We start from the raw sequence: 25,885 nt of genomic DNA, 5'->3' as shown, positions 1-25,885 counted from the left end.
GAAACAGCTCCGCTTTGTCTCGGGAAGCTTCAGTCAGATATATTTTTGAAGGATATGTTCAAGTGAAGAAATCTGACCTTATAGTTTCAGTTTGTGATGATTTTTTTTCGGTGTGAATGTGTGTATATATATATTGATTTCACCACGACGAGCTTGTCGGGTTTGTCAAAAAGTAGCATTGACGTAAGATTTGCTTGATCTCCACAGCTCTCGAACAACTCGTCACAAAATTTCACAAAATTCGAGGTTTGTTACGTTACTGAATTTCTATGAGTAAACAAAGTCCACTCGATAGTTTCTTGATGTGTTAAGAATTGAAATGTATAATCCAAAACCACAAGGTTACCGTGTACGTTATTCCCATATCAGGAAGTCAATTTTACTATCTTGACAAGTTATTAAGTAACACAACTACATTTCTCAATAACCTGAATAGATAACAAACTGCTTAAATAGCCGAGCAGGGTGTATATTGAGACACAATTAGCCCAGCTGGAGCACAATTGACACTATTTTAACCAATGAATTGTTTGAGTTTTAACAACATGGGGGTAGTTCGTTCACTACAGTTTCTGACACTTATCCACCTTCTGCTATGCTGTGAATCTCTGTAAGTTTGTAAGGTGTTGCTCCACCTTGTCATTATGTTGCGCAGCAGATTCTCTTTATGATTGATTTTTTTCTTTCAGTCCTTTTACTCGAATGCAGTTTTTGATCCAGCACACTTGGGATAGCGATCCTGTGAGTCATGACCCGATCAGGATCAATTTCTCTCCTGGGCAAGGAGGGCTGAAGATAGAGATGTTTGGCCCCTTCTTTAATGACCCAGCCGCCCCTGCAGGTCCCCCGAGTCAGGCCTTTCCTGGACTCTGGGATTATGAAGGTAGGAGCTCAGGAGATGCACTAAGTATGGTAGTGCACTACACCGCTTCCTGGACATGCAAAGATATGCGTAGCAAGAGCTTTTAAGGATTTACTGACAAATCCATAATTAATTTCCATAAATTAAGTGATTGCTAAAAAGTTTGATCTTTAAAAAGTATTCTCGAAATCTCTTTGGAAAATCTAAAATGTATTAATATTTGAAGACTAATTGGCACACATATTTAATGTGATGACTTCATTACCAACGTTTTTTAAAAGTTATAACTTCATGTTAATCATGTTAATCAAGTTCTTTGAATGCATTTCTTAGGAACAAGATAGTTCAACCTTATTGAACTGTTTATTTGCTTTCTTGTTGGGATTGAAATAAGATCTCACATCTCATATCTCTTTGTTCAACATGAAGTTACAGCCAGCAGATGGTTATTAAGTCCACCAACCAGCACCTCAAAATCTCTGTAATCTATTGATGTTTGAGGCTGTTTTGTTAAATACTTATTAAAACCAAAGTGTATAAATGACAAGTTGTGGTTTCCCCAATTGCCAGTCATTATGGCCACTTAAGCTAACCATCCCTTAGCTCCAGCTTCATATCTGTTATCAATATTATCATCCAACTCAAACTCTTGTCTAAGCAAGGAAGCAAGTGAGCATATTTCACAAAATGCCTTTTACTGATTAATAAAACAATATTAAGATAATATCCCTCCCCAGACTTTGTAATGTTGGTAAACTGAAGTTTATAAATGTCACAAAGGTTGCATTTATGGCTTATTGTAATAGGTAAGGTTATATTGTTGAGATCTTGTTTTTATGGTTCTCACCCCACAATAGTTAGTTATCATAACGTTGTTATTGCGGTCATAATTTAGGGATTTAATTTGTATGATGCAATTTTTGGCCACTCTCAAAGGTTACCATTATGAGTTTAGTCCAATAAGGTTTGAGAGACTAGAGACTACCTCTGTTTATGGGGCCATAATAGTAATTGCATTATCATTATAATGGTGACACAGCAATTAAACCCTGTAATCAGGTTGAGTAATAACAATCCAATCTAATGGACCTGAAGTAAGTTCGATTTACGGTTAATGAGCCCCACATATTTGACCTCATTAATGTTACTTATTAGAATAGAAACCAACCCCATTATAATTGAGGGCGATAATGGGCATGCTGTAGGTGAGCCGGTGTGCTTGTTTTAGCATGGTGTATCTGTTATTTTTACTTAGTATTGTTACATTTCAAAATATGACTAAAATTATTTGATTATTGTTATTATTCTTATTCTATTCTTTATTCTTCATTGTCGCAGTTGTGGAGTCCTTCTTCCTTGACAGTACCACAGAAAATTACCTGGAAGTGGAGTTTTGTCCGTAAGTCCGGATCTACATTGTTCTAACATCCGTATGAATACATGTTTATAGACAATCTCACAACAAATATGCAAACTGTGTTTTCATTTTAGACATGGACAGCACCTGATATTATTGCTATCAGGAGTTGGCCAAGCGTTCCAGGTAGGCAGGTGTTGAGGGACCTATTGAACAGGGCAGATGTACTTTAAGTATTTTTATTGTTGTTTTCTTGTTGCCTTCTTTCTCTAGCAACAACTGCCCATGGTGTTTAATGCCACAATCACAGGGGACAGGTGGATGGGTGAGGCTCTCCTCCCCTGGTCATACTTTCCTCCCAATATCAACAAGATGAACTCCTATGCAATTCATGGCTCAGGAGAGAAGCGCATCTATGAGGCTCTTTACCCCATCCCCAAGGAGGAGATAGTGGAAGGCCAAAATCCCAATTTGTGAGTATTCTTGTTTGAGGTTATGTACACAGATAGGTTTTATAGTAAAATGTTTTGTTCTCAAGAGGTTGTCCATGAATTTACTATTGCACTTCATTTTAAATTTGGGGCCTTGTAAAAGAGAAATTAATAAAAGAGTGGTCAAAATCTATGCACCAGAGGAGGAAAGATCTCTCAGTCCTGAGTATGGCTGAAGCTCCAAAAACACTGGATCCTACATTCCCATAATGTAACTCTGTGGCCCCGTCCCCTTATTGGTAGATGTGCATATCTTTCAAACTCCACCCCCACTGTGTAACAAGGTGTTCTGTTGCAACTTTAAAGTCTCAAACTCTAACCAAGATAACCCTGATGACATCATGATGATTATTTTAATGACATCTTCAGGGTTATTTTCTCAGATTTTAAAGCCCTTCCTCGAGAGCCAGAAAAGACATTTTCAACTGTTTTTTAATAGACGCCACTAAGATTTCTAATGAGTAAACTGATTTGAGAAATCAAACTGCCCCTTTTATTTATTTTGTAATATTTTGCAGTCGGACTAAAATCAGTTGAAATGGCAAAGTATTGACAGGCTTTTTTAGATCAGCCAACGATTACCCAACCATTGGCTAGGTATACACTCATTAGATGGGCAGTTTATGTGTTTATGAATGTGCAAGTGTGTATGGGAGAGTTTCGTGCATCCGACTGTATATGTAATTCTCCTTCTATCTCTTAGCCACCGCCTGGAGTATTTCCAAAATTTCCGCCTGCAAAGCATCATGGGAGAAGGTTGGATCCAGCCAGAGTCTGATCTGTGGATAGGAAAGCCCTGAGCTTTTCAAAATCACTTCCTTGTCCCTAACCATGTCTCTTTTACACACACACGCACGCACACACGCAAGCACACTACAGTGGCAAGGCCTTAGTACAAACACTCATTGATGGCGAACAAAGATCAATCAATCTTTATTAGTTAATGATGCCAAACGATATGACAAGAAATATGTTATCAGCTTGTCAGAGCGTATTAGCCTACACACATACACACACACACACACACACACACACACACACACACACACACACAGCTCTACATCCACACATTTACACACACGTCACAAGGTATTGGACGTCACGGTAATTTGCCTCGGCAGACTGTGACCTACAGCAGTTATATACTGGCTGGTGGCAAGAATTGCTCGCTTTGACATTTGGCTCCTGTGTAGCCTGCACATTTATCTTTAGTGAGATAGAACACAGCAGGTTCTTGTGATTCTTTGCCTTTTACAATGAAATATGTTTACATATTGACTACATTATAGTGATGAAATGTACTGTACCTTTTTTGTCACTTTACCGGTAATGAATTTCTGATTATGTTTCAGAGCCATGTCTATCCATTAAGTAATGATCCTTCACTTTGAAAATATGATGTGTCTCTTTCTTCATTGAAACTAATTCTGTTAACAGTATATGAGAAGTGTCACCGCAATGTATTTTAGGTATCAAAGGGAACTTTTTTCTTTTTGTTTGCCTTTATTAATATTAGATGGTCAGTACTGATGCATCAGCCATGTGAGTTCCAACTTCTAGATGCAGCTTCCTAGACATAAGTGTGGTATCAATCCTGTCATAGGCGAATAGTCTATGACAGGTCTATGACTATCCCTTTTACTTGACCACTGTGAAATATATATATATATATATATATATATATATATATATATATATATATATATATATATATATATATATATATATATATATATATATATATATATAATCTCATATCAAAGCATGTATGATTTGGACTCTTAATGACGAATCAAATTAAATACAGTAGGTTGAAAGCCGCTTGGAATATTTAATTGACTCATCCTTGAACTTTGCAGTTTATCCCCCCTCATATAGCAAATATCAAAATCCCCCTCACTTGCCTTTCCACCTACTCTTAGAGTAGGGATGAGATCACAGGCCTTCTGATCCTTAACACACCCTGGCACACACACACACACACACATGATGATAGATGACTAACAAATCTCTGCCTTCTCTCCGTGACCCTGCAAGTCTTTCCCCTTTGCCCCTTGAAGAGTATGTGTATTTATCAGAAGCTCCTCTTGGTTCACTGGCTGGCAACGCGCTCCTCCTGACCAGAAGCTGGGGAACTGATCGATTTTCATATTGGATGTGTTGCTCTTCACAGTGCAGCCCAAAAGCCCACATTGAGCCCTATCAGTTTTAATTGGCATTCTCGCCTTTGAAATGCGTGCTGTGATTAGGCCTTGAGAGCCCACTGCTTAAGTCAACTCCTTATGATTGCCTGCAGTGCCTTGCCACCACACTGCACACTATACACACGCTCATGAAGTTGGCACATTGTATTTTACGAGCATGTCTCCCACTAATAGAAAGTTGACCTAAAAACATGTTTCTGGACCCAGTAAGAGGATCTTTATGAAACACTTTGATGAATATACATGACTGTACCCACCCACCTGTGTGCAGTTAGAGGATGTGTGTCCCCACTCAGGTTTAAACCCCGCTCCCTCTAATTAGTGTGAAAAGATGAGAGTAGAGAGCAGAACAGGTAGCTGCCTCTCCTCTACTGCCAAAGCCCCGGCAGACAAGCAGACACAAGAGCCGCCTTATCCCCCTCAGAAAAAGAGACCAGCCTGCTCTGAAACATTCAACACCAGCTTAAGGGTGATTCCGCATGTCAGAAACTTTCTGGTGATCACCCCAGACCTAGTTTCCTTTTTTTTTCTCTCCGAGAGACGTGGGTCTCATTTCTTCCAAGTAAAAAGAGTGTTTGAGGGTATGAAATGAGGATAAAGTTGTGATGAAAAATAGAACGGGAGGGATAAAGGAGTGATCTCAAAACATGAAAAGAGGGAGAGATTGAAAAAGCGAAAACAGTAATGACTTTGTTTTAAGGATTCTGGGAATGAAAGATTCGTACTGGAGCTAATAAGATACTGGGACAATGTGTAGCCTGTGCAGGCCAACAAACTGTATCAGATTGTACAGAGAGATATCATTTATCAACACTGCAGTACACAATCTTAATATGGCTGCCTTCCAAAATACCACATCGCACAAACAGAAGCAAACTTTGAACATTGTTCAAATGGGACTTTATCTTACCTAATCACCAAAACAATAATCCGAAAGTGACCTTTATCTGTTATGCTTATCTATTTTCCACAATGACGAACCAAAACCAGTGATAAAATGTGTAAATGCACCAACACAGAAGTGTTGTGTTAGTATTCCATGAAGGTTAAAGTGAATAGGCTTTTAATAAAGCCCCTATAGAAAGAAATATGACGTTCCAGTGTTTCCCTGGACCAACTTAAGGCTTATTAACTCTGTCTAATTATTGTCCAACAAGTCCCTCATTATTGAGAGGGCTGCGGGGGTGAAGGATGGGACGTGTTGTGTTATGAAGTAAGAGCTGGACCTAAACGCTTCTACGGTGTGTGTGTGTGTGTGTGTGTGTGTGTGTGTGTGTGTGTGTGTGTGCATGCATGAGCGTGTGTCTGTGTGTGTGGGTGTGAATGCGTGATGATACAGGTAATTGCAGTTGAAGCCGTGTGCGATGATGGCATGGACAGAATATGGGATGAAGCTGAAAGAGGCTGGGGAGAGGAAAAAAGAGACGCAGAGCCAAGCGAATGCCAGGGACATTAATAAGGGCCAGACGAGTTCTACTTCGCAAAAACACTGCAGTGAGCAGGAGAAGAGAGAGGGAGAGAATGAGGGGAATAGAAAAAAACAAGAGCAGAGGGGTTTCATTACAGAAGAATGCTTAACAAACCGTGTGCAAACTTAGGCGAGCGAGGGTCTTTCCTTCTCTCACCCGTAGATATGCAATAAATGTTCAGGTCAACATGAAGACAAATTACGAACAGAAAGTATAATCTACTTTAAACTTATACATACAGAAATTGCTGTATGTTTACGAATCATTGCTCATATATACAATATATTACTGTGAGAAGTATTAATTGACTATTACTTCTGCTTTATATACACACATACATTCCCTTCAAACTTGTATGCTTAATTTATTTGTCATAAAAGGGAATGGGATTCATATGTTATCACCGCATAAACATTGCAAACAAATTATATCAGGAGCGTGAAAGAAATTAAATTAAGCTTTCTTTGTTATCAACACAGAATATAAATCATGAGTGTTTGCCTAATTGATTCCATTACATTCCCACCTGCCTGCCGACTCTCTTGTCCGTCCGTGCATTGTTTATCTTCATTTTAAGCTAGATGGCTGAAAGAGGTTGTTATTGGATGTGAAGCCCGCAGAATTCCATCCTTTTTAGCGAGCACATTAATTGCCAATTAGATGTGACACAGAATTATTATAGAATATTTGTTGTTATACAATAAACTCACAAAGAAGCAAACTCTTGATACAGAAGTTTACTTGTTTGAGAGATAAGAAATGGTGATATTCCTTTGTTTTAAATTGTAAATAGACCGCTTTGCGCTTAAAGGTAATTTATGTGCCGCTTGATATTACTGGCCGTAAGTGAGCAAGTTCACTAACTCCTAATTGGGAAATAAATCACACTGTTGCCATAGTAACAAACACTTAAAAGTGGTAATGGCAAAATGAGAGAATGCTGATAGTGTCTCAGCACATTGGGCTGGTCTGTGTGTGTGTGTGTGTGTGTGTGTGTGTGTGCGTGTGTGTGTGTGCACTCATGCATGTGTTTTCACCCGCTCCAGCTCATTACTAGAGAGCCTTGTTAATATAGCTGCTGCTATGTACTGTACATGGCATGCCGTTTCATTCCATTAGGTCTTGTTTTATCCGTATTGTTCGTACAGATGGAGCTGCGGGCCTGCTCGTTTAAAACACTGACAAATGTTAAAATAACAAAGTAGTTAGTCACATACAGTGAACCAAAAAAATAATCACATCATTAGGTGTCACAGTCTACCATTATCATTATTTACCCCCTTTCACATTCAACTTTGTGAAATCTTTTCCACTTTCATTCATTTCCCTTCTTCCCCTATGTTCTTCTCCTGGGCCCTGTCCTCTACTCTCCAGTCCCCTTCAGCTCATGAAATGGATGGAGGCAGAAAGGGCATTAGCGTAGATGAATGGGGAGACTGCCAAACACAATCTGGCCCACTTCAGTAGACAATTTAATATGGACTCGCCCACAGTGCGGTTACCCTGCCAGGGCTCTGCACTAAATCTCACTTTGAATTGCTATGATGGATACAGATGTGACACATCAAAACGAGTGTGTGTGTGTGTGTGTGTGTGTGTGTGTGTGTGTGTGTGTGTGTGTGTGTGTGTGTGTGTGTGTGTGTGTGTGTGTGTGTGTGTGTGTGTGTGTGTATCTCTGTGTTTGAGTAGGCATGATAAATACAACAGACGATCAACAGACGGGTGAGCTGTGAGAGGCAGGGGTGATAATTATAGTATTTATCTGTGTTAGGTGAGGTGTCATGGTTGCTTGTGCTGCATTATGAACAGATAAAAGGCTGAAGTTACTTTCAATGCTTTCCATCAATTCAACACCTGTAACTCACTTTTGAAGGAGAGAAGGCCGTGCTTAAAAGAGATGAAGTGTATAATTAAAGTGAATGTAATAAAATGCAGAAAGTAGACTGTTGTGGCTTTATGGTGATTATAGGATGTAATTTCACTAGAATATAGAACTACGATGATAATAGTGTAAATTAACCAGAAATCAACCAAGATGAAAACAGAATTTATTCCACTTTAAAAATGTGCCAACATTGACAAATTCTAATTTATTTCTTACACATTTCCAGCTGCATGCACACTTAAATTGGCCTTGGAAAATGTACCGTTTTCTTATTTAAATTTAAAATGTTTCCCTGATACCATGCATAGATGTAAACTGATGCACCAGATGGTTTGTTACACAGAACCATCTCTAAGCCTTTCTTGATAACTATTTGGAAAAAAAAAACAGTTTGGGTGAATTATCTGTCTATCACCATCTATAATAGCTAACTTTAACTCATCAGACCAGGAGAGCCAGTTGGTAAAAACTCTTGCTGAAATGTGTCAGGTGAAAAGAAGAGTGAAAACAACTTTCAATATCAAATATGTATGTGTCACTTAATACAGTTCCAGGTTTTACAAGCCATCATAACTTTCCTTAAATGAGGAAGAAAGTCTTTTTGAAATAGCGTTACACCAAATACAATGCATGCTGGGACGTGAATCTTTGTCATTTTGCCACTAAGCAGAAATCATCCAAAATAAAATAAAAATACTATTGCGTTGACAAATGTCTCAACTAACAAACTATCCTGGTGCTAATTGTGTTTGATAATGCAATTGTTATTGGTGTAATCAGCTGCAGCGAAGGGAACAGGCAGCACTAAGTGGCTTTGGGCTGAATAACCACTGCCACCATGTCCTCTAACAGCATCTTATTAGCCAAGATAAGGGACCAATCAATGGTTTAAAAGTCACTGGATGATCAATGCACGGCCATTTATCTCCACTGACTCAATTAATTATATTGCTCTCACTAAGCAGATCAATCAGTGCAACTGAAGAAAGTGCATTTCTAAGTGACAACTTTACTAAGAAGCCCCCATTGACTTTTATTGCTGGAAAAGATAATAAATGAATACATGTCCAGCAGTTGTGAATAAAAACAGCAATTATAAACAGCATTAAACAACTATACAGGACATACTTATAGCCTGTCGGCATCACCTACGTGAGCCCCGTTTTCCGATATGTGCATTTGATTAGTTTAGAGACGGGCCCTTCCGATCTCTTTGAAAATAATTGAAAAGTTTCAGTATCATTTAAAAAAAATAAAAAAATGTATGACTCGTTTGTTGTACCAAATGTCAATTTAATATTAGATCTCCTCCTTTCCTCATGTGCCACCACAGCTAATTTGGTTGTGTTACATTTGTTTAATTCCTGCTTTAGCTTCCAGACCATGTTCGGAAAGCACAGTCCAAGGGAGACTGTATCCAACGCTGATGCTCACTCCAGGGCTAACCCCGCTCCCTCTACCCAGCAGATGAGGAGCAATTCACAGGAGCAAGACACGGAATTTCATAACACATGTTTGGACAAACCAAAACACCGGGCATGTACTGTCCCTTGACAATTTAACTGCTCACTTCTCCTCTGCTACAGTCGCTAACATCTGTCTGTCTTATCGTTGGGACCTAACAGCAAAGTCTGCTACTTCCAGCACCTGGTTAGCTTAATTTAGCTTAGCTCTTTGATAGTGGAAAACAGGGGAAAACCGTTGCCTGGATCTGTTCAAAAGTAACAACATCTCTAGCCACTTTAAATCTGTACCAATTATGTCTATCAATTTCAACTTTTCTTTTGAATTAAATGATGTACCATCCTGAGAACGAAATGTCCCAGTACTTAGAAAAAAGAAAGTGCAGAGGTAATTACTGACTCGTGCTATCATCTTTCTGTCTGTCAAAGGTTAGCTCACCTGCTACATTAGTTTACCAATAACCTTGATAGCGGTCACTATGTCTCCAAATATCTCATGAACACACATAGATTACTTTCATTTTGACAGTTTCTGAGACAGTAAGGCCACAGAGCAGCATAAATGCAAGAGAGATGATGAACTCATAACTACAGACTCTGCAATGCATCCCTCTCCGGTATCGCGGGTACACAGTGACAACATATGACATACACCAGGAAGGAATTATAGTATGCATTTCATATTATGGTTGGTGTAAAAGGAAAGGGTTCACCCACTTCTTACTATAGACAGATCTCTGCATGGTTGTGGCATGTTGGACAGTCTCCTGTGAAGACTTAAGACGACTCAGCTCGCAAAATCAGACGTTCCTTGCACACGACGATTGATTCTGCACAGAACTGGCTCATCTCGAACCCTATTGTCAATCAGCAATAGGCTTATATATATATATATATATATATATATATATATATATATATATATATATATATATATATATATATATATATATATATATACACACACACACACACACACACACACACATATTTACCATTGTCAATGTTGGTAGATCTTTTTGACTTGGTCATTTTTAAGCCAGTGTGGGCATTCCTGCAATAGATAATACACTGCAATTTATTGAATGTACTGAACTTTTAACACACATCACTTCCATCATGTTGACCTTGTGTTCTTTTTTACTTCCACTGTTGACCTCATGTCAAAAATTTACATTTTAGTGCTGTTTGCTTTGCAGATTTTAGTTGGTAAACCAACTTTCCAAGTGAGAAGACTGACAAAGAAGTGTTGTGTAAGTAGAAGGTCATAGGAGGGTTAATATTCAGCCTTGGATTTACAGCTTGGAAAGGATTATAAGCAAGTTTCATCACATGAAAGTAGTGCCTCCTGGAGGGTTGGTATCTTTGATATCAAGATGTGATCAGAATTTGATTGGCGAAGTACAAGCAAAGTGCAGCAAAGGGAGAGAGGATATACAAAGAGGTGGTAGAGAATAATATAAAGTGTGAGAGTTGAAGAGGAAAAGCATATCATACACAGCACAAACTAAGAAACAAACACACGAAAAGAAACAGATGAAAGCAGAAAACTAAAAACTTGACTAAAACAAAATAATTGTGCGGGAGAGAGAAATAGAGGGCAAGCAGAGAAAGAGTGGAAGATGGAGAATATAAATGCTAAACGTCAAATTCAGGATTCTACTGGGAATCTGCAGAAGAGGGGAGGTTTAAAAAAAGGAAACTCAAACGGTCGCAAAACAGGCCAATATAAATGTTTTATTTAATTTTTTCTATTATTTTTTAATCATTGCTCATGTTTGCCAGATGGCAACCAGTCAAACTGATAATCAGAAGCGGCTTGGTAATGAGTGTAGGGATAACACATCTCCACTTTCACAGATAAGACAAAACTCGAATATCTTTTATTTTAGCCTCTTCACGTTACTTATCTCCTTCTCCAACTCTTGTTTCCCATCTCCTTCTCTTTTTTCCCCCTATTTTCCTACTCTTTCATCTCCCTCTCTTCTTCCCATTTCTGCATCCTCTTCTCTCTTCGTATCAGGCTGATAAGGTTTTTATCTCGCTGCCAGTCAACTCCGATGCCAAGCAGACACTGATAATGTTCTGACAACTTACAGCAATTAACTAAAGCTCTGTGTCTCCCCTCAGAATAAGGAAAACATTTTTTTGCCTCCTATCCTTTTTATTCTTACTCTAAATTTGAATATTTGATCAGAGTGGTTGAGCATGTCGAACTTTTGAACCTATCTTCACAGAAACAGGAGACGATGGCTTCACTCATTTGCTCTCTGATCTGCGTTGTGTCTCTCAGTGTTTCTGTTAAGAGTCAGATTTGGGCAGCATGGCCAATCACAATTCAAGAAGTAAATGCATTTAATTCTGTTTGCAAGTGAGCACGCACATGGTTCACTGTGTGAATGAGTGACTGAGGATGAACTGTCACAACTGCTCTGCTCCTTTTTACATCGGTAACGTGTCAGCGACTGGTAATAGCTCACTCGCTGCTCTGAATTAAAACACAATCAACTAATAGGAGTACAGGGAGAGAGGCGGGATCTAACAGGATTTATGAGAAGAGGAAAAGTGATTGGATGTGAAGTTTAAATTAGCAGAAAGCAGTGTGGTGTCAGACTCTATGAAGGTGACTGACTGGACAAGTGAGCGGCCGACTCTCAGTGGACCAAATCCCATCCAAAACCTGTCGGTCAAATTAGTGTGGTAGGTAAGCCCCTCCCAACAGTTAGGCCGGGCAAGCAACCTGCCAGCTATTAATTAGGCTATAGTTTGAATGGCCTTAAACGCCCTCTTCTGCTCTTCAACTAAATGTAAGTCATCTGTTCATCTGCATGACTTTATGTTTATCTGAAAAGTTGAAATCCATAGTTTTAAAAGGGACATATTATGCAAATTATTTCTACAACCATAACTGTTATAAAATGTTTAATTGTTCAAAAAACTAACTTTTACTCATTCTTCTTCTTTTCAAGAAGAACCATGGTGCACCTCTGCAAGCCGTGGGAGAAAAAACTCCGACGGGGGTCAGTTTATTCTAATGAGCCTTCATGTGACATAGCGAGATGACCCACATCTGAATGGAGTGTTGAGTCATATATTTGCTTATCTAGGCAGCCAACAAAAAAAATGACTGGGTTGTCTTATTTCACAGTTTGTGGGTTGGTAGGCAATCAAAAGACCCAGATGAATGCACATATTACATACATTAAGAAAGTGAGATTTTTATAATTTGTTCCCTTTTATCTTTCCTGTGCAACCTTCGCAATGGGAAATAATGAAACCTAATGAACACTAATTTTTCAACTGACCGTAAACCAAAAGTCTACAATGCAATGCTGCAACATGACATATATATATTTGAGTAATTTGTGATAGAAGAAGACTTTTAAAACACTTTCTCAAGGCCATTAAAACAAAATTCAAAGAAACTAAGGCATGGTGTTCTTACGATCCTGCAACCTTCATTATTTACCTGACAACGGAGATGAATAATGCCTTTTTCTTTTTGAGTAAATATTCTATTTTTGTCCTTGAAAGTGTATTGTGCCTTTTCTTCGGCATATGAGCCACACTTTTGGGTCTGCAGGCAGCTTGATGATTTGAGTAGGAGCAATGAGACGCCCCCGGAGACCTGCCCTAATGTTCATAAGCCAGGAAATATGTCATGCTATATGCAATGTTTTATACACACAATGTGATTCATTTGATGTTAAAAAAGACCACACTTTTGAACTGGTAGGTACACCAAAAAGGGACTATATTTTTTCATCTTATCCATCCATCTTTATCACTGACGCCTTAGGGCGTCATCACCTCGACCTTGATCACTCACACTAGCCTGTGGTGCTCAACATTGAGCACCATGTCTCATCCGTATGATAGCAACAGTAAGTGCATCTCTCTGTTCTTGTGCATCTTTCTGTTTGACTCATTCTGCTATCATTAAAGTCCTCAATGTGTCATGGAGTCCATAGTGACACAGCCATCACTGGCAGCCAGCCGGGATTGCCTACCTGACAAGAAGTGCTCCATTGCAAACTAAAGAGCATTAAAATCCTCCCTTACCCAACCACACCACTACATTGTCTCCTTTTTTCTGAACTCTGATCTTTTCCTCTGTCACTTTCAATTTTTGGTTACTCTTCGGACATCTTTTCTCTTGTGTTTCTCTCAAAAAATGGCTTATACTCTCGATATTCTCTCTCTTTCGCTGCCCTTTTGTTTCTTTCTTTTCTTTGCTTGCTATTCCCCGTCCACTTGAATTACTGCGGTGGATAGTTAGGTAGGAAAGAGGAGGGATATACATTGAAGAGGAAGGAGGAAGAAGGAAAAAAAAGGAGGCTCGAGAAGAAGAGAAGAGGTTGTCGAACAGTGGAAAAATAAGGACGATAAGAGGAAGGAGGATGTAATCTTACTGTGGGAGTGTGGTAATATATCACATGACACAGTTAATAAAATGTCACGATGCCATGGTTTTGGACAGGAAAGAAAGGTTAACTGGTACTTCATATAAATGTACTTCAAGAAGCACAGATAAAGACGACACACAAATGCACACATATACTATAATACTCACATAAAAGCATGCAGGCTTGTCAGTAAAGATGACAGATGAGCTCATAAAAAAAGGGAGACAATACCGGACAATTCAAGCACATTCAAAGACATGCATGCAAATACAAGCGCGTAGGTAGCAACAAAAAGTGCACATTATTTCACACACACATGCATGTTCCTGCACATACAGTATGTACACACTCAGTTACATGTACCCTTTGATGATAGCTGTAATCATGTGGTGATGTGGTGGAAAATCTCATTTTATCAAAATGAGGTTTTTTTTTCACATGCACGTGCATTCTCGCGATCATCCTTTTCTCCTCTAGCTTCTTTATCTACTCGCTCTGCTTTTTTTTCAGACAATCCTACTCCCTACTGTCTCCCTCCCTCTGCTCCTCTTTCCCTCTCTTTCTTCTCTCCTCTCTCTATGCATATCCACTCTTCATGCTCAACCTCCTATCTCACCCTCACCCTCCACCTCCTCTCCTCCCTGTGGTCGGCTCATCCCTCTCTCCTACTCCTTCTTTTGCCCCAAGGATATCTTCCCTCCTACACGGCCTCGCCTCATTCCTCTCTCTCTCTCCATTTATTTATATCAATGAGCAAAAGTCATCCTTTTATCTTCCTCCAGATGAACAGACTCTGCCTTTGGAAGAGGACAGAAGAAGAGAGGAGAGGAACACAGTTTCTCTCAGTGCATAAATTCAACTGTACCAAGCGTTGGGGATATTATATAAACTCTCCCTTCTAAGAGTAGATAATTCAATGTGTTTTGGCTGGCTGGGAAAGGGATTGTTTTGCCTCAAACCCTCCAAACGCATACTAATACTGGATTGGCGAAATCAAGACTTTATTCCAGCATTTACACAATGGACAAAGACACACCTTTTACAGCATCACATTCACCTCAGGCTCATACGTTGGTCTTCAATTCACAGAGAAGAAAAAATAAACAATAAAGGAACATGGTGTTTGGAAAATACTGGTTATTAGGTTTGTCCCAAGTTCATGGTTTTGTATATTTTAAGATCACAGTGTGATTATTCAGCAATTTTGAGGGATTATGAAGTCAATTTGGGGCATATTAAAAGAGCAGGAAAACAGATGGTCAAAATAATGGAAACGCACGTTTCATTTTTATCCTTTTTTTGTGGTGGATATTTGTGGTTAATTAGGGGATACATATACACAGTAATGTGTATTTTAGGGAATGTTTTTTAAACTGCAAGGATGTTATGTATCATTTTTGAGTTACAGTAACGTATTCATTGTGAGATAACACAAATATGTTGTGTTGCAGGCTCATTGGATAGTGTATAAAGTAAAGGAGGGTTTTAGATTCCATCCACTGAGTTGTTATGTATCCGTTTTGTCTGTTTTTTGCCAGGCAACAACAAAATGCAAAATGTCTCATAAATAATTGAAATTGAACTTGAACTTAGCAGAACAGTTGTAACTCTCATGATCCCTGTCCTCATTCCCCATTCTGATTCCACATACAAAACAGGAAATCAATATCTCTAAGTGCTGACCCACTTTTTAAATAGAAAATAGCACAGGTACACGTACACCTTAGATGTGAGACACATCTTATGTCTAAGGACTTATTGAAATACACCCTGGATCAGTGGTCGATTTTCTTATTGCAGTTGCTGTAACTGCAATAACAAAATGGATAGAATAGCATTGTTGTCCATGTATGTCATTGCATGTGTGCACCTACATGCACTGACACAAAGTGCACAGTGTGAAACATTTTTATATCATATGGGGTGTGTTATATCTGTATGTACATGGGTATGTCTCGGAGTAGGTCTGAGTATGTGTTGGTAAGTCTTATGCATATGTTGAAAACTCAATAAGAAAAGTCATAATAAAGTCAATTCAAATTGGGAAAAAGATCATAGAAACACCATGCAAATATGCATGCAGATTAAGTTCTTCTGAACAACATAGTTATAGCTTCAGTCAAGTAAGTAAAGATAAAGCATGGTACTTTGAAGAGTAATACAGCATATACACATACACAATCATATGTGAAGCCTGACATAAATTGTCATTCTCTTATTGGCTGGTTCTTGGTGTCATCTGTTTTCAGTACAGCTGGGCAAAGTTGAAAAAAATTAACTGATTAATTGCATGATTTTTCTGCGAATAATCGCGATTAATAGCATGATGCGCAAAATTCAATAATAAAGTAAAAACTAGTATATTGCATGCTTTTCTTTAAAGTAATGTTATCATAACAATATAACAGGCACTCTGGAGCAACAACAAGTTAACATACATATATAGTTTATAAATATGTTTTCTGTTTTTTTCTGTAGTAAGGGTCCCTGTGAGGGACAAACCACTCCTTCTTTCGTCCATGTTCTGTCTGTTGCTTACCTTCAAGATGTATGTTGAAGACCAGCCATTGAGTCACTTCATACAAAAGCAATAAGTGCTTTTCATGTTTTCACGTCAGTTCAGTTTTTCTTCCTCAGTGAGAAAAGTCCAGTCTGTGTTGACTTGAACAAGAGCACTGAACATCTTGTGATGTGAGGAAAGTTCTCCTCTTTGAGAGAAGAGTAAAGATCCAGAAGTGATCCTGATTTAAAGTGCTCTGCATGGATCAGACTGCGGGGTTAGGAACTTTGCGCATGCGCGATAAACTTTGAATCTGGACGCAGAGGCTGAAGGTACACTGACCGCTTGTGAGCGTTTTGTGGGCTGAAGTTGCTCGTTGCAGCGCTCGCTGCTCGTTGGAACAGAAGCTACATAACAATACGTGCTTTCACGTCAGGCTCAATTTGTCAACACTGCCTGTCTGTAAGGCTATGCAAGCGCCCGCGTGCACACCTTAATACACACTATATATATATATATATATATATATATATATATATATATATATATATATATATATATATATATATACACACATTAATCCTACATACATGATTGACCTCACGCGGGCCGGACTGGGAGAGCCGTAAGACGCCCAGATCTGAACTACGCCGTCTGGGAGAGATTTAAAGCGATAAGCCCCTCCCAATGCAAAAAAAAAGCTGCAAAAAACAACAACATGCAGTTAACGCATGATCAAATAGTTAACGCCGTTAAAGGATTGCCAGATTAATGTAGCTATAATGCGTTAATCTGCCCAGCCCTAGTTTTCAGTCCCAAGTTTAACTGACGATGGCTTAGTGTTGCTTCTCTCTCAGAATGTTGTAGGCAGTCATGTTGGTTAGTGAAAGAGGACTCTGGCTGCCCCCCGGGTGGCCCATTATATTCATTATTTAAAGACTCTTTGTTTTTCGCATCATTACAACAGAAGTGAAAATTCTCATTTCCTGAAATGTGGGAATATGGTTTTAGATGGACAGGCTCAGACGGGCAGAATGCAACACAGTACTGATGCCCAGCTAAATTCAAACCCTCATACCCCAAACTGATACACTGAAGCGTGTCGCTTGCCAATAACTAACAACAGGAGATGCTGACAAAACAGTTTCCAGCTGTGTTGCTGGTGTGTTCTTCCAGAAGTATTATTTGATGTCTCGTCTCAAAGCAATACACATATGGGTTTATGGACTCCAACTAAACAAAACTGTGTACAAAGTGCACAATGAGTAATGGTGGCCAACTTTATATGTAAATTGTCTTCTTCTTGGATAATTAAAATATTGTTCTTTGCTGTGGAGTAAGTGATTTGCTCCACTTTAGTATCTCATTATACCCATTAATTAATTCTTAAATGTCTCAAAATTACAACACTATTACTCACTTTATTTATTTTACTTTTTTTTTTACCAGGAACCCATTCAGATCAAAATCTCTTTTACAAGAAATACAAGAGAAATACACATTGTCCTATCATTTTCTATTATGACCATATCATTACACTATAATGTGTCCTTCATAAAAACAATTTGATAATTGTACAACCTACTTTATTAAAATTTTCTCTACAAATACAAGATTACAGTATAGTTACTATGTTATTGCTGGGCTCATTTGACTGTATTTAAATATATGGTATTTATACATACATTGTTACAGTATAAATTTCACATGATGGCATCCACAGTTGTTGACCTTTCTGTGCCACAGAAAGTCATTAAAGCCGGCATTCATGCTTAATGTTACTAATTAACAATGACAGACATATTTAGCATTGTATATGCTCCGTAAACAGTTTAGTAATTGAGAACACGGCACATCAGTTAAAACATTTACAGAAACACTTTCACATACAAAAATACATGAAAAACAATTCTCAATAACTTTGGAAATATTTTTCTTAAAGTGCCATGGACTTATCACATATATAATCATAATTTCCTTGGTGTAAATTAAACATATACCTTACATAACCTTATACATAAAACTTCCCTCTTCTATACCAATAGCACCTTGTAAAACAGAAATTAAGAAGTACCTCCTCTTTAATAGTTCAGCCCTCGTGAATGGGTTTATCCTCCTTAACTCATTCCAATTAAGCTTCATGTTTGACAGTTTACTCACATGTTACTCTTCGCAGGTACGCTGCAAAGCATCTCCACTGGGAAAACCACCTAGCTTATGACCCTATCTTAAAGTTCTCAAATAAAACTAATTCATCTGACAATGAGCTGAAATCATTCAACAAGTTATTTTTATTTTTTTCAAATGAAGAAGATTCACACATTATTTTCTTGATTCAGATGCCTTATTCTGTCTTGCTACAAGCTACTGACACATATTTCTAAAGAAAGAAATTCCTGCAATTCCTCCTTTTTCAGGAATGATAATCCCTTTGATGGGAATAATTTTATTTGAGGGGCTAGCTTGCTCCAGGGTCTATGTTGTGTATGAAAGGCTGACTTGGTCAGGAGAGCTGACACACACACACACACACACACACACACACACACACACACGCACACGCACGCGCACGCTGGTGATAATGGAATAACAAGCTCTGTTTGGAGTGTTATTGCATTAGACTCAGACAAATGCGGAATGAGCCAGAACACCTTTAGCTTTCCATTAAGGAGAAAGCTGCCTGAACTGAAATCAACGGTCTGTGTCAGGGTGAAAACCGCAGAGCTGGATGGAGCAAACGAGACACAGGGTGAGCAAAAGGATGATGATGTTATTGGTTAACTGCTGGGACTGTGATTAAATCCTCTTTGTTGAGATAGGTCTCTGTGTCAGCTCCCCTTTTGTTCTCAACACATCCTTTCTGACAGTTGGGTCAGTCTTTGCACATACACATCTCTTTCTCTGTCTATCTCCAGATGTAAAAGTTCACATCATCTGTCTCAACAAACATTTAACCTCTTTCTCTGCCTTCGCTTCTTCAGTCTCTTTGTCTTTGTTTTCAACGCCTTTACAGCTGAATCTCAGTCACATAATCTCTTAAGGATCACATTAAAGCTTTCTCGCAGAGCCCCACCACATTCTACCGAAATCCCATGCCAGTGCTAAGTCTGTCAACTACTTTGTGTGTGTGTGTGTGTGTGTGTGTGTATGTGTGTGTGTGTGTGTGTGTGTGTGTGTGGTGTGTGTTTGTACATGTCAAAAAAATAGATCTATATCCCGGAGAACAGATTAGACAGTTATGTCTTTACCGAATGTAAAGGATCGGAAAAGGCCCTATATAAATATCATCTGTGATTTTAAAAAAGACTCTCAAGCTGAGAAAAATCAATATTAGTGATGATCATCGTTAGACTCTCTTCAACAGCAAGCACAGAGCTGTGTGTAGATTCAATATTCTGTCAAATTGTGTAGAAAGAGAAAATTATTCATAATGTCATGTGGAATAAATGATTTAAAAATCTCTCTCAAATGTGTCAGTTTTTTTAAATAAATGGAAAAGCGAGGAAGCGGAGGCGCATCCTTCACAGACTTCACAGAAGTCTCTTGCACGGGAGTCTCACTTCTGTCTACTGACTCCTTTTTCTCTCTCTGTTGCTTTTCTCTGCTCCCCTCTGCTTCCCAATTTCTTCACAGCTTGTCATTTGTTCCCTAATACCACCTCTCTCTCCAAGTGGAAGATGCATAATTATCTTCCTATTGCTTTTGCTTTCACACCCTTTCAGCTTGCACAAGCAAAGCCTTTCCACATTATAAACTGGACAGATATGCATGTGTAAGATGCATGTGTGTTAGCCATGTGCAAGCACACACCAACATTGCTTGTCAATGTGCTGATGTTGAGAGTTTGCACAATACCAGCTTAGTCGTGACTATAAATGTGATGCTAATTGGAGGAGCATTTGTTTGTTTGAACTCTGGTAACATCAGTCAGCTCAGCATGTGGACTAATTATATTTTACATTACTGTTTGACAAATTGAAGAAAAGGAAAACACATGAGGATTTTCTAAATTGAAGATATTTAACCAAGTAAAGTTTTTAGAGCATATTTAATTATAACAAATGCTGACCAAGGGGCTTTCAAAGAGATTGAAAAAAAACACTGACTGAGAAAAAATACAGACGTAAACTAGATGATGTCTTGAAATGGGATCATACTGGCCAAAAACGTGCCAGGGGTGTAAAGTGACGAGGCCAATGGTCCAGTCCCCATCCCGTACTTTAGGCGCCCTTGATCAGATTATGGCCACCTTTGAACTCAACCTTTATTTTGATCTAAACACCTATATACGTTTTGTGTCTGCATCTTGCACGGTTGTGACGCTATGCATTGTCAAAATCTGTCCACAGACAAACACCTAGTAAAGTACTCCAAACTGCTTCTGCGGTAGTTTTATCAGGACCACACACACACACACACACACACACCCCTACACGCACACACACACACACACACACACACACACACACACACACACACACACACACACACAAGGTGAAAACGTTTCCAGCTTTGCTGTTGCGGCTGGTAATAAAAAACATAAAATATCTTGATAAAATCATAACCAAAACACCAGTACAAACAGACAAATAAAATACAAAATAACAACTTGAGACCATCTCACTATGGGATCACAAGGCCAAATCAGGCTAGGGACATGAAGTCGAGTCTTCTGCTTTACTCCCTCCGCTCTTGCTCAGACCACACCCATCTTTACTACCGTTTTGATCTTAACTACACACTTGTGAAGTTTGGTGACTGCATGTTGCCCAGTTGTAGCACAATCGTTGTTGCACTATTGTTGTAGCACTATCATTGTAGCATGTAGCCCAATCGTTGTAGCGCTATCGTGGCAACAACATCTGTCTACAGACAGACAGACTGTAGCAAAATAGGCTATACTCACAACTACTTCTGTGGTTGTACTGCTACAGTAGGTATCAATCTCATTTTGCCATAATGACACAAACAGCCACACACGGTCATGGCTGGTAAAAAAAAAAACACTGTGAACTGCTGGCATAGTTACAGAGGGTTATGAGAAGATGGTCTATTATAGAAGATATGAATGTTATAATATTTGAAAACATGGGGTTTTCAGCTTTCACAATGTAAAAACCATTTGTGTTGAACAAGCTATGCCTCATTACTAAAGTTTTTTTTAACAATACAGTTCCACAAAATTTTTCAAGGTTTTTGGTCATTTTTTCGTCAGTCTGCAATCATATATTGAGCTAATAAAGCACATAAAAGTTACATACGTTGAAACATACAGCACCCACTATAAACAGGAAAACAAACTATACATTTTACAGTCAGACAATTAAAGGCATTATTTTTGAGGACTCTGTTTTCTACAACATTGTTGTATGTATTGTTAATTAGCATTAAATAATATGCATTTTCCAAAAGGTTTTGTGTGTTTAAAATAAATAGCCAAATACCAAAATGTAAAAAGGAATACCTATACCCAACGAATGATGAACCAAATAGATATTTGGATCCATTCATACCTCCCAGAGAAGCATATAATGAGCAATAGACATATATGGACTTTAGAAATATCCAGCTGGCAGAATCGGACATGGCAGAGTGCAGTGCGGTGCAGTCCCCTGGGTCGCATGCACATTCATTATCCTAAAAAAAATAACTGTTTCAGCTATTAGTGTATTTTACAATGTTAGGATATAATTAGGTCTTTGTCAGTGTTTTCACTGGAAAGTTGACTCGTCTTTATACAACTATAGCCACAGACTCATTCACGTTTTTCATGCCATTTGTCTAAAGAGCCCCAGAGTTTTCTTCTTTACTCTTTTATCCCTTTTGTCTAGTTTAAAGTGATTTGTTTGTGTCTGGACCACCAGAGCATGGACCAATCTGCATCCTGTGAGGAGCTACCGCCCCAGGCGTGGTTCGGGTGTGTGAGGAGCAACTGTTCACTCAAGACTAGGGATGGGTATCGTTTGGGTTTTTTTCCGATACCGGTGCTAAACTGATACTTTTAAAACGATACCGATGCCTAAACCGTGCCTGAACCATTACTTTTTTTATTGCCAAGGCCATTTTTTTCTTCAAATAAATACATATTAACTGTTTAAAGTATACTATAAATGTAAATACATACAAAACACTTCAAACTACAGCTTCAAACTTTTTAACTTCAAACTATAAACAATATATATGTATGTATTTATTTATTTTAAAAAAGAACAGACCAGCTTAAGGCGGCCTGATAGGGAGCGTTTGCAACAGAACTCCACTCAGAAACGGTTGGATTCTACAAACTGCTCCTTTACTGGACAACAGGTCATCATTAATATCAACTGGAGAGCTTTATTGGACGACAGCTTTGTTCCAACAAGCATAGGACTGCAAAAGCTCCTGCAGTCATGTTGTCTCCCTAGCGATCACTCTGTGAGCGCGCTGCGTGTGCATGCTGGTAGCCCCGCCCCCTTGAGCCTCGCTGCATGCAGCAACATGAGAGGAAGCGGAGCAGTGACTGCGCTCTGATCCGCGCTATTTTAATAAAGTATCGATACTAAAAATATGATATGATTTTCAACGCACGGGTACCGCACTACCTTTTTAGTATCTGTATCTGTACCGTATACTGTGCAACTTTACAGAAAAGTGTAAAAAAAATAATAAAATTTAAATCAGCTCAGGCACCGAAAGGAAGCGCCGAAATTCATGTTGTGTTTCGGTCGGGTAGGTACCGGACGTCTTGGAACCTGTGCCACATTAGCACCGGTTCTCGGTACCCAAGCCTTCGCAAGGCAACGATGGTGGCTCCTTTCTTATTTTCTGGCCTACATGGAACCTATATGGTGCTCTTGACCACAGTAGGACATAGCACAGCCTTTGGAAAGGCTAGTGTCTAGCTAGCAATGTGTCTAAAACTTTTTTATGTATGTTCAGTAAGTTTTTTTATCTGCAGTATCAGTGTTTTCCCTCAGAATCAGATTTGAGGTACGTCTTTCTCCACACATTACATTTTATGTCGGCCAAAACCACCAGACCACAGTCACACAGGTGATTGAACTATTTCTGGGCTCTTGCTGTTGGCCTGAATGCCAGATGGATTTATGACAACAGCACCCTCGATTTGATCTCGTGAATGGCAGTTGTACAAAGTCTCTGAAAAGGGTCTATTTACCCAGTCTGTGATCATTTCGAATCATGAAGAGGGGGAGGCCTGTTCAGAGTTTTGAAGGTGAAGACACAGTTGATGAATGCAATGGAAGAAGATCAGATAAAATTAGGTGTATAGTGGAATATATATTTTGCAGTAGTGATTCTCACTTTGAAAATCACAGTTGATATTCAGACTCAAGGGAAATTGTGTATTTTGGCCCTGAAGAGCCTGATTAAAGAATAGCTGCTTGACATGATGCCCTCCTGATTGGCAATCTAGCCTTGGATGGATATTAATGATCAGGCACACAAATACACACATAACAGGTGCACTGCTATGCCCACACATACACATGAAATATTCACCTGCACACAGACACAAGTCCATCTCATCTTCACTGTAAAACTCACCAAAGAGCTTCACACTTCACACAGGCGCTTTAATCATGTATGTGAGAAGTTGCCAAGTAAGGCACCCTTACACTGAGCCAAGGTGATAACGAGATCTGTTGTAAAAGGAACAACAACATCAGAGAATACTGCTGCCTTCCAAAGCCACTGCTTCCACCTGCAAATGAGGGAATATGAGAATTAAAAGAGATTAAGGAATGACAAGCGCGCTCTGAAACGAGAACGAGTCACTCATGGCCTTTACGGAGTAATTCTGAGCTGTGCAGCGAAACCATTCTGTCACCTTCTGATAAGGACTGAGAGAAGCGGGGGGACAGACACAAAGAGAGACGGCACGGAAGAGAAGGACTGTAATGGAAAGAGAAGAGGTAGATGTGAGAAAGACTGAGGAGAGGGAGGGAGGGAGCAAGAGACTGGATTGGACGCCAAGCTGCTTTCAAGCACGTAGAGATAATTCGTAGAGAAGCTGTCTGCTGAAACTGTCACCACTGGAATGGACTTCTAACTAGTGTTTGATTAACCTTTCTTACTTGATCCACACAACTTGGTATAATCTCTGATGGCCTCGCGCTTCACCTCACACACACACACACACACACACACACACACACACACACACACACACACTACTTCTAAAGCCTTCTAGCCCTTTAGACAACTCAAATGCAATGTCTCCCCTGGTATGAAAAAAAAAAAGCCTAACCTTTCAGCATCTTTTCTCAGCTTATTAATATGCTTCATCGCTAAAAGGCAGGAAGGGAAAATGTCTCATTTAAATTTGGAGCTACGATAAGATGGATGTGGGGTTCTATTAAAGGTGCCTCTCTCCTTTATACAGAAGAGTATACACTCACACTGATACGTACACAACTTGGCATTGCCCCACTCAGTATCGCATGACTTAGTGATTAAAAGGATGGCAGTGAATCTCAATCTCAGCACGTTCTTGCCAAACCTGACATTTCGACTCCTTGCTGCTCTCAAATGGTGTTTCTATCACGCAGTACTAAGTAGCTAGTGGAATAGCATACCTTTCTTTGACTCCTATTCCCTATTATGAGATCAGTTTTAGAGTCAACTAAGACACTTTTTAAACTTTTTCTCATCTACTTGAGTTTTCTTATACCTTCACTTTACTTTGAGTTCTTCTCAACTCACATTTTAGTTTTAAAACAGCTAACTCCTGCCCTCCTCTTGTTCCCTCAAAGTAGTATATCTCTTCTTGGACAGCAATGTTGCTCTCATCTAGCTTGTACATTTCTGGTCGTGTCAATATTTGATAGCCCCTTACTTCATTATTTAAACCAAACGTTGACTTACTTTCAGGTACTGTTGCACTATATATAGCTAGAAAAAATGTCTACCAGCTGCAAAACCAAAATAATGAGCATGGGCCTTGAATCAAATTAAATGCTTAGAAAAAGGCTGAAATAGCCACTGGTTTTGTCAATTAAAAATGGTGTGATTGATAATAAGTGAGAAGAAAAAACACTAGAAACTTTGCAAAGGGTTTCACGCTGAAATTGTTGCCTTTTCTTTTTTTCTCAATTACCTGTTTAATGTTTTCTCTTTTAAAACTGCTGTCTCCCATTCTGTTTCTATTCTCCAAAATATATCAGTGATGTTGATAGCTACCCTCTCTTGTTTAGGTAGTGTAGCACTAAACTGTAGCAAAAGCTACAGATGCAGTTGAATACTAATTG

At 38.9% G+C, this 25,885-nt stretch overlaps 1 protein-coding gene across 1 annotated transcript; it reads left to right on the top strand.

Annotated features, from left to right (window-relative positions):
* Positions 1-26: 26 nt before the first annotated feature.
* cunh4orf33 (chromosome unknown C4orf33 homolog) lies at positions 27-4,349 on the top strand. Its single transcript, XM_068589201.1, has 6 exons — positions 27-246; positions 690-883; positions 2,201-2,261; positions 2,354-2,405; positions 2,493-2,692; positions 3,414-4,349. The coding sequence occupies exons 2-6, from the start codon at positions 703-705 to the stop codon at positions 3,508-3,510; spliced, it is 591 nt and encodes a 196-aa protein (XP_068445302.1). The 5' UTR covers positions 27-246; positions 690-702; the 3' UTR covers positions 3,511-4,349.
* Positions 4,350-25,885: the final 21,536 nt, after the last annotated feature.

The sequence above is a fragment of the Clinocottus analis genome, unplaced genomic scaffold, assembly GCF_023055335.1.
Source record: "Clinocottus analis isolate CAN_PGR_092001 unplaced genomic scaffold, fCliAna1.0.p SCAF_22, whole genome shotgun sequence".
NCBI classification, from domain to species: domain Eukaryota; kingdom Metazoa; phylum Chordata; class Actinopteri; order Perciformes; family Cottidae; genus Clinocottus; species Clinocottus analis.
The sequence above is the reverse complement of the archived record's forward strand: the minus strand, read 5'-3'. Positions and strand labels throughout refer to the sequence as shown.